This window comes from Neltuma alba, unplaced genomic scaffold, assembly GCF_004799145.2.
Source record: "Neltuma alba isolate B1F8T4 unplaced genomic scaffold, ASM479914v2 tig00011639_pilon, whole genome shotgun sequence".
Lineage (NCBI taxonomy): Eukaryota > Viridiplantae > Streptophyta > Magnoliopsida > Fabales > Fabaceae > Neltuma > Neltuma alba.
In genome coordinates this window covers 89,739-100,852 of record NW_021636287.1, presented here as the reverse complement: position 1 = coordinate 100,852, position 11,114 = coordinate 89,739, and the positions used below count along the sequence as shown (strand labels likewise).

The 11,114-nt window shown below is 33.3% G+C and overlaps 1 protein-coding gene across 1 annotated transcript; it reads left to right on the top strand.

The window, feature by feature from the left end:
• Positions 1–5,011: 5,011 nt before the first annotated feature.
• On the top strand, positions 5,012–5,493 carry LOC114715982 (SOSS complex subunit B homolog). Its single transcript, XM_028900897.1, has one exon. The coding sequence runs from the start codon at positions 5,080–5,082 to the stop codon at positions 5,491–5,493; it is 414 nt and encodes a 137-aa protein (XP_028756730.1). The 5' UTR covers positions 5,012–5,079.
• Positions 5,494–11,114: the final 5,621 nt, after the last annotated feature.

Here is an 11,114-nt window from a genome sequence, read left to right as displayed (position 1 = left end):
GAGAATTCACAACCCAAAATGTAAGTGTTTGAGTGTAAGTGAACAAGTGAAATTAGACGATTTACAAGTGGAATTCAGCAATTTACAACAAAAATTAGACAATTTACAAATAACATAATAGAAGTCATAACCCCAAATGCAAGTGTTTAAGTGCAAATGAGCAAGTGAAATTTAAAGATTTACAATAAAATTTTATGGATTTACAATCCAAATTTGGCTAACACAAGAGAATTCACAACCCAAAATGTAAGTGTTTGAGTGTAAGTGAACAAGTGAAATTAGACGATTTACAAGTAGAATTCAGCAATTTACAACAAAAATTAGGCAATTTACAAATAACATAATAGAAGTCATAACCCCAAATGCAAGTGTTTAAGTGCAAATGAGCAAGTGAAATTGTCGAATTTCACTTGCAAATCTATAAACTTTTGTTGTAAATCTTCAAATTTTATTTGCTCATTTACACTTAAACACTTGTATTTGGGATTGTGAGTTCCATTATGTTATTTGTAAATTGCCTAATTTTTGTTGTAAATTACTGAATTCTACTTTTAAATCGTCTAATTTCACTTGTTCACTTACACTCAAACACTTACATTTTGGGTTGTGAATTCTCTTGTGTTTGCCAAATTTGGGTTGTAAATCCATAAAATTTTATTGTAAATTTTACTTGCTCATTTGCACTTAAATACTTGCATTTTGGGTTATGACTTCTATTATGTTATTTGTAAATTGCCTAATTTTTGTTGCAAATTTCTGAATTCCACTTGTAAATCGTCTAATTTCACTTGTTCACTTACATTTGGACTGTTGCGTTTATTTTGTTATATATAGTTTTATTTGCATTTTATGATTGAATGGGTTGCTTGGCTTGGTGGTTACAAGTCTTTTGGTGTGCCAAGGGGTCCTGGGTTCAAACCCTCCCTTGGCCACTTTGTTTTAAACAAAAAAACTCCGGCCACCGGAGGTCCCGCCGGAGTTACTGTTCCGGCCACCGGTGACCGGACCCCGACGGCGGCCACCTGAGCGCCGGTGGCCGGACCTCCGACCTCCGGTGGCCGGAACAGTAACTCCGGTAAATATTTATTTTTTAATAAAATAAAAAGGGAGGGGTATTATTGTAATCTCACTCTAAAAATTAATATCAGATTGGTCCCTTGGTCCTGCAGTGAGGTTTCAGAAAGTTTTGGGGGCTTTTTGAAATTATTTGTCTTCTGCGGTCCTACAGTGAAATTTTCCCAAGTTTATTTGTCTAAGTCCTTCGAAGATGGAATATAAGTTATAAATTTATAGTTTGTCTATTTACATTATGAATTTGATGATTCTAATAATATAGTCTAATAATTAAAGGATATTTAAGTTATGAAAATTTTGGAATCGAGTTTAAATCATCATATATATGTTCTTACCCCAAACCTTAGAAAAAGCCTTTCGAGCTAGAATTTCGAGTAACACCTGAATGTATTAGAGAGAGAGTTAAAGGTTAGAAATTTGTGAGTAGTTTACTCTAATACTGTAGAAATAATATTTTAGTTTCAATTGTAGATATAAACCCTATTGTGGCATTTTCGAGTACGGGCCTCGTTTGTGCTTGATTGTTAGCTAGGAGACCAGGTAACTAAATTTCTATCTGTTACATGCATTGGTATGAGGTTGGTGAGTAATTTTATAACCAAGTTTCGTATACATATATTATGTTTTGTATGAACTGTCTGGTGGGATATTGTTTTGAAAATGATTGAAATCGTTTGTATTGTTAGAAATTAATGATTATGACTATGAGGTCTTATTCTGGAATTCGGTTGATTATGTATATAAATGTGTTATTTTGAACCATGTGCATCTAGTTTGGGTGGGGGAAGGAGATGATTGGAGTTATTGAGATTTATCTACTTACCACGTGGTATCGGCCTCCATACGGAGCTCTATGGTTGGCCACTATTATTGTTGTCCCACTAGTTCTTCGAGGGATTGCGACACCCCACTAGTTCTTCGAGGGGGGACCCATAGTCCACCGAGTGCTCTGTGGTCTTTGGCTGGTCCATATCACTCGAGTGGTGAGCTTGTCAGAGTAGCCAGTCAAATGGAAAGAACTTAGCCCATGGGTCCAGTGGGCGGAAATAAGGAGGATATAAGGATGAATTTGGGTTCATGGGTTTCATATGACATGGTATCTTCATTGATGTTTATATCTTTTGAATAAATGAAAAGTATGTTATCTCTTTTGAAATCATCAGTTGCTTGAGATTGACAAATATATTTGACCTATATGGTTATTGTGAGTTCAACTGTTAGATAAGTGTCTATTGACTATTATTAACTCTGTGTATTCCACCTGATACCTCGCTAACCCATACTAGTGTGTGTGATAGGTAGGGATTTAGTTACTGAGACGTTGTCTCATCCCTATTGTTTAACATTTTTCAGGTGAAAGCTTTAAAGGAAGGACGTCATGGAAGGCTCAGGAGGAGTAAAGCTACATTAGCAACTTGTAGCGTCTCCTCGGTTTATGAGCTATGTTGTATCCTGTATATTGCCACCTTAGGATAAATTAGTTTTAATTGATTCATGCATTATTATTTTTTATGTCCTTTGAGTGTACTATTTTGATATGTGTGCTGATAGGTGGCCAGAGGCATAGGATCGCATATTCGCATGTGATTTATTTATGAATTTATTATAAAGTATGAATTAAGATTTAATTTTTAATATTTTGATTTATGAGCTATATTATATGTTGTTTTATAACCATATTAGATAAGATTGATCCTTTCTTATATAGTTTGTATTTAAATGAGTTAAGAAAAGTTCTTTTATCCGTGATAGGATGTATGATTGGGTGCTGCTCTTTTCTATCACAGATAACAATAATATATAATTAGTTAGTGTAGATGATTGTGATATAATTTGAGTTTGTGTTTAGCATGGTTTGGTTATAAAAAGTTATTTCTTAAAGTTACTATATAAAAAAATAAGTTTATCTGTTTATTTATGAAGGTTGTTTCAAGCATTAATGGCGGAAACTGTTGCAACTGGGAAAACACGCAATCGGACTCTTAACGGCTAGAAGTTCTTCCGTCTAACGATTACTAAACTACCTCAACTATAAAAGGCGCGAAGAAGCATTAAATGAACAGATTGAATACATGAGCTATCCTCTGTTGATTATTTACTGTTGCATTCAATACTCTGTTCTTTCATAACGCTGAGCTTCAGTGATTATCATTTATTCACTCTATAAGAGAGTTTACATTTTCATCATTAATCACGTCTTGTGTGATACTTAAGAGTGTGGACTCTTGAGTGGGTTTATAACCTTACAGGAAGTAAGGGGGAGTGATTGAAAGTATCAATTACTGTACTGAGGCGCCAAGAGCCCGATCAATCTTGAAACATAGTGGAATACTCAGAGGTGTTCTGATGACTAGACGTAGGTCAAGTGGTTGAGACCGAACTAGTACAAATCCTGTGTCTTCTTTTCTACGGTGAAATCTCTCTAACTTACACTTTTTTGTTTCCGTTAGTTTATTGTTTTAATTTCACAAAATTTTTATAACAAATTTTGTTCAACTCAATTTCCTGAGTTTCGTTTAGTTTGTAAATAGCTAATAACAAATTGCAAAACATATTATGAAAATGGTCAAATTCAATTTGAAAGTTTTCGATCACTCTACAAAACCTGTTGATGCTTTTCATTTTACTTCAATGGCAGTTTAGTCTTTTCGCCAAATTTTGTAAATCCCATATTCCTACCTTATGTCTATTTAGTCTTTTTACTTATTTACATGATCTATTTATCTTTTTAAATTTCAAAAGGTATTTTTCTATTATTTTCCCAATGAAAAATCGACCCCCAAAAAAAAATGTTGGGCAGATTTGAAAGGCGCCTTGAGCGATCTCTTTCGGTAAAGCGCCTGGGGGAGAGTAAGTCGGCGTTCACGATCACCGGGTTCGGTAATCGGCGAGAAGGAGCGATAATACACTGCAGCTGCAGTACGATGGTATCCCTCACAGCCTTCGCCGGCTAGACATCTCCACTGCTTCATACGGAAAGATTTCATTGATTGCATCCTCATCCTAGTTACCGACCCATCGCTTGAGCCCTCACTTGTTCACCTGATTCTATCACCACCGACGATTCCCTGCATCAAGAACTCCTTGGAAACGTCGGAATCACGGCGCCGTCGAAGAAGGTTAGAGACTCCACACTCAGGTCTCTATTATCGATTTATGCGAAATTAATTTAGTTTGAATTCCTTGCTGCATATTGATTTGGGATTGGACGAAAATACTTTAGATGGTATTTTGCGTGTAATGATGCAAACTTGTCATCCGACAGGTTTGTTTTAATTTTATGGATTACCAATATAAAGTCCTTGTCAAACATCGCAGAATGGTTAAGATCATAAGATTCAAGCATAGCTGGTTCGAGCTTTTAAATTATGGGGGATTTTTAATGGCCTGGAGTTAGGCAGGCATACATCGAGCATCAATGTCTCTCTCACTTGTCAAACACAGATGCACTATATGTATTGGAGTATAAATCTCTCGAGCATAAATTGATTCCCTGTTAATCACATTATGTAAATTTGACATAGAACATTGAAATAGTGGCCAATTAAATCAGTGAAGTCTTGAAGTGAGGTTTTAAGTTTGCAGATATGAATGTAACAAGATTTTTATAGACAAATAGATTTAGTTTTCCTGCGGTCGATCTTTGGTCTGGCTTCAATTATTGTTTCATGATAATTGAAGAAAAGTTCCGTTGTTAGAATTATGGTTAATGAACTATTGTAACAAGTAATTTTATAAGTTGTGTAGATTGAGTTAATGTTTTTTAATTTCCATCTCATTTCATCCAAACACAATGTTGGGTTTATCAACTGCTACTCAACTGTTACAATACTTAACATTTGATTGTGTCGATGTACTGTTTGTATGCAATTATAAGTTATCCTGGTTTTCCATTGCTGAGGTGCCCATGCTAAGGCTATATACTCTGAAACATAATCAATCTCTCTTTTTCATGTCCGCTAATGAAGTTATTTTCCTGCAAGTTCTTGCTGCAAGAAAGCATTGATGCTGCTTCTCAAAGACATAGTGCCCGCAGCACAGAACAACATAGATACAAAATTTATACTTCTGGAGAAAGGAAGGACAACATTAGAAGGGCAAAATAAGACATGCTTGGCACTTGTAGCTGATGAGACTGCAGCAGTTCACTATCAGTTCTGGGGAGATGAGTGTGACGTATTCGAGCCTGGCGACATCATCCATTTGGCCAATGGTATCTTCTCTTACCACCGTAATAATCTCGTACTAAGGGCAGGGAAGAGAGGGAAAGTAGAGAAGGTAGGAGAGTTTACTATGGCCTTTGTTGAGACGCCAAACTTGAGTGAGATTCATTGGATTCCTGACCCAAATAATCCTAAAAAGTACGTCCAGGAATATGTAATGTCTCCACTCTCCCGTGTTTTTCCCCCAGTAACTTAAGTAATGAGCACTTTTATTGTCATGAACTTGTTCTCCACACCGTTCAAACCAAATGTCTGGGCTGATAACTTTGCTTTTGCTTTAATAGCTTTTGATGTCTCTGAGTTGTTTCTAATACATGGTCTTAATGTTGAGCGAATATTTAGTGTCTCTCACACAAATCATTTGCTTTAATAATTAATGATGTTTTTGTGTTGTTCGTGGTCCATATCCGCTTCTATGCTCCAAATTAGATGGGGATGTTTAATTATCTGTATTGATACTTATACTGTTGATTTTCCCGAATTACAAAGTACATAATAATAGCCACAACAGATTAATGTAGGCATTAATCAACCTAAGTCAAATCCTACTTGTCTCAAAGATCATTTCATAATCGAATTCAACCACATGAACTATAGGTCGAACATGATCGTTTTACTATGATTGATCATCAATTTCTTGTCAGTTATATAGGCAATCTGCGAACATTAAAAGAAAAAAAAAAACTATGTAATTTATGAGAGTAAAATGCCGACATAAGTGGCATGAATTGAAGAAACTACCACTTCTAAGGCAAAACAAAATATACTAATCCTTCCGCCCCTTAATAATATAGGAACCATCACTACAAAGTAGGTCTCATATTAAGGACTAAAGAAGTATATTCAACCCTAGATGTAAGATTTGTTTTGAGCGTTTTTCCCTTCTAGCTCCAGTCTTGTTCTCTTGGCTCAAATAAGGGCACATGGTTTATCAACATGGTGCTTCATTTTAGATACAAACGAGAAAGGTGCACCGGTTACAAAAGTCAAAGAAATAACCACTAGCATTTGTGGAGGCGAGGGAATATCAAGCAACCACGTCTCCATAGAGACACAGTTTTGCTGATTAATTCCTTCTATTGCTGAACAAGCTATTCCACAGTTCCCTGATGAGATCATTCAGTTACTATACTCTCTTTGTGGATTATATAGACAGTTCATAAACGTTGCTTAAAAAAAACACACATCAATAGACAGAAAAAAAAATGAAATTAAGCACGAAGAAATGCCTCACATTTTATATTCTTTTATTAACTTTTTATAATGGAAGACCAATGAAATATTATATATATATAAATATATATCTCTTCCCCCTTTTAGGGTCTGTTTGGATTGGTGGTGGAAAAAATAGTTTATTTCCAATATGACTTTTGGAGAAGTAAGATTGGGTAAAAATTAAATTGGGTAAGGTGAATTGTGTTTGAATTGAAATTTAAAAGGGTTAGTTTGTAAAAGTGAGATTGATAAAAAATTATTTAGATTATGATTGAGTAAAAATAAGTTTGTTTGTAAAATTATCAAAATGGGTATGAGTTTTAATAAATAATGAAATATGATTAAACAAATAATTTTACATAATACAATAAATTTAAATTAATTTAATGTGAAGAAGTGAGATTAACGAGTGAATTAATTTTAATGAGTGAATTTTTTATTTCTTTTTTATTGTATATTAAATATTTGGATGTTGCTGCGCTTCTTTTGAAATTTTAAGAAACAGAGACAAAAAGAAAAATTGGATAATGATACTTCGTTGCCATCAACACGACAATTTCGGGTTGTAGGAGCTGGGAACAGAGTATTAATTTGGACCTTAAGCTAATAAACTCTTCAAAAATAGACTCCTTTCTTCAAAAATGAACTCCTTCTTCCAGCTTCTTAGAAACGCACGGTACAATAAGCTTATAAAAGATAAGCTCAATTGGACTTAAGCCCTCCCAAACTGCACTCTATTTCTCAATCGGGTTTCTGCCCAAAATAAGTACTCCTCCGGTCCTTAATATAGGACCCAATTGTTGAGTTGGTTTTGGTCCTAAATATAAGACCCATTTATAATATTTATCAATTTTCTCTAAATTACCCCTATGGATATTCTCTTAACCATAATCAAGTGGAAGAAGAAGATAGGTATTAAGAAAGATAATTATGGTGTTTTAGGAAAAACATGTCATATTTTTTATAATTAACCAACTTACCTAACTTCCTTAATCTAATCAAATTAGTTAAATGAGTCTTATATTAAGGACCGGAGGAGTAACTTCTAACCCAAATTAAGCCCTCCCAAACAGGCTATACTGAACGAGGCTACACTTTTTCCAAAAACACACACACACACACGACACGTGAGGAGCCCCGCTCGCCTTGTAACAATGTTTTAGGGTGCTTTGTCTGGATTCCAGAATTAATATCATTTATTGATAATATTTTCAGGTTTTTATATATTTTTTTTAATTCTAATATACTAAATCTCTACTCCCTCCATCCCTTATTATAAGATCCAATTTTTTGAATAGGTTTGTCTCTTTTTATAAAATCCCTTTTGAGTTTGTATGAATATTTAATATATTATTACCTATTTTACCCCTAATTTAATACATTTAATACATTCTCTTTCTTCATTTATCTCACTATTATTCTCTCATATCTACCTATTTATATATAGAGGTATATTTGAAAAAAAATTACATTTACTACATATTAATTGCTTTTAACTAATTTTAATTATTTTTTTAAACCGTACAATTTAATTAAAAAGATTTTATAATAAAAGACGGAATAGTAGTTGATACAAGACACTGTTATGAAATTAACCAATAATGAAAGTAGATTGGAGAAGAGAAGTAGACAAGAAAATGAGAGAATGATATTGTATTCCTTTACTTGCTTCACAATACAATGACATGCCTTATTTATAGGCATAGTCTCACACATAAGTTACATTTGTACTTAAATGATAGATAGTAGACAATAAACCATATGAATATGAGTGGGGGGAGTTACAAGATTAAAGGCATAGTGGAAAGGTAATGGAGTAGTGAAAGATTAATGCCTAGTGGAAGTAGTGGGAGTTGATGATGAAGTTGAGAGGAAGAGGAAGAGGAAGAAGAGGACATGGACATCCACATATTATAATATTCATAACACTCCCCCTTGGATGTCCATTATCTAAGATATGTGCCTCATTAAAAAACTTCAACTAGGAAAAACCCTGTGGGATAAAAACCTAGTAGAAGAAAAAGAGTACACATTCATTGATACACTATTCGATGCTGCCTCATTAAAAACCTTGCTAGGAAAACCCAGTGGGAAAAAACCATAGACAAGGGAAAAAGAGTACAGCGTGTATTAGCTCCCCCTCTCGATAACATCAATTGATATCCTTGAGTCTATGACATCTGATATCATGAACACACTTTTCAAATATTGTAATAGAAAGTGACTTGGTGAACAAATCTGCTAGGTTTTTATTTGAATGAATTTGCTGGATATATCTTTCACCATCTTTTGGATATTGTGAGATAAATACTCCATTTGGAATTACCAGCATGTGAATCAGAAAAGAATCTAGAATTCTATTCCAGTGTCTTTGGTGAAGAACTATATCTTACCAGTAAGTTAACAGCAAATGATATGTGATGTCATGCATGACTGATAAGATATGATATAGTACTTCTGGATCTATGATTTGGTACTTCTGGACCAAGTAGTTCTTCATCACCTTCTCAAAATATATAAAGTTCTTTATTCACCTCCACAAATCTCACAACTATCAAAGTATATAATGGATATGATTTATCCATATAAAAATACTTTAAGGCTTTTCTTGTATCAATTATTTGATACACAAAAATCTTCATTTCTCAAGTATTCAATTTCCAATCCGAAGCAAAACTTTGTTCTTTTCAAGCCCTTCATTTCAAATTCTTTCTTTAAGCGATCCATAGCTTTTGTAAGCTCTTCAGGAGTTCTAATAATATCATCAACAATTATAGCAAACTCACTTTCAGATCTTTTCATAAAAATACATGAGCAAATTGGATCATTTTTATATCATTTCTTCAACTGATATTTATTTAGTCAGTTATACCATATACGCCCTGATTGCTTCTGGCAACTTATTTAACTTAATCATTGTGCTCAAGAACTTAAATTGTATGCTTCTGGCAAGTGAAATTCTTTAGGGAATTTCATATATTTTGATTCAAAACTATAAAATGGATCATACATACTGAAATTATTTTAATCTTCATAATATTTTATATACTGAAAGATTTTCTTATATATGCTCCTGGCATATTTTTGAATCCTTCAAGGATTATCATGTAAATTTTACTATTTAATGATCCTCATCCAGGGGTCATCTAGCAGGCACATTTCATAATGCCAGACTATTCAAATATGCAAAATGATATCCACCACAAAGTAATATGTCTCATCATAATCATTTGTGAAAATCTATATTTTCACATAAATGTCTATATATTCTATAGAAACTTTATATGTGTTGGGACTACAGACCCATTTTCACATATCGAAATAACATTTTCATCACATCTTTTCCCTTTTTCTTTTCTTCTTGGCCAAATTTATATATACTTTGTATGATAGATCTATACGTAAGATCCTCTTTTTATCATGTGATATTCTTATGAAAATCATTGTCGACAACTTTACCTTTTCGGTTCCATTTTTTCTTTTGTGACATAACTTGTTGAGATCTCTTTCTTCCTTTTCAGGTACCTGAACCTCTTCTGGGGTTTTATAATTAGTTATGTCTTGACACTCTTCTAGAGTAGATGCCTCCTCAATACAACTTCTAAGTTGTATGCTCCTCTTTATTCAAGATATTTATATTGGAACCGATTAACCTCTCATGCTTCTGGCATGTCTTAATATTCAAAATAATTGGAGCATTTTTAGCTGGAATAAGAGATTTAAAAATTTTCATTCAAGTCAGTAAAATATTTTGTAATATTTCATGAATGCAATTTTGATGAACTTCTGGTCCATACTAATATATTTGAGGATCTATATTTAATAGTAATAATGCATTCCATGCATTCTCTTTTCCAGCTACTCAATTTCTCCCCCTCATGTTAGGAAAACTTTGTCGAATAACAGTCAACTAATTATGTAGTATAAGTCTCCTAAATCCATTTGTTTCTTTTAGGAACATTATTTTGTTCCATTTAAAAACAAACAAGAAGAAGGAGGTTCTTACCCAACATATGTCCCAACTTTCTTTAAATATCCATCTATGTGTATGATGGATTGGTAAAAATAAATATTACACATTTCAATCTTTAGATGGAAAATATCTTGCTCCTGACCAAAAGCCAATTTCCATTTGTTCTCATAAATATTGATCAAGCTATTCACGGAGGCATCAACAAATGATTTTGCTAGATCAATTTGTTAAGCAGGCTTTTCAACATTAAAAGCCTGATATATAAATTCGCTAGCATCTTTGAAATCAAGTTTTGGGAATCACATAGTCTGGAAATATTTATCTAAATAATCTTGCAAATTTCAGGTTGCAAATTAATATCAATCACACATCTTACCATTTTATATAGATGCATCTATCAAATATTAAATACTTGTATGGCTTATGTGCTTCTAAATGGGCCCATATATATTTCCAGAAATATAGTGATCCATTCGAAAACAAAACATAACTAGTGATATTTTATAATCAATTTTCTTTGAGAACAAGCAGCACATACGGATTCTTAAAAATGTTGGCTATTCGGAAGAATCTTCTGGTTCTTCAATGGATATCAATACATAATCTTCAATAATTATATAGTTTAAGAT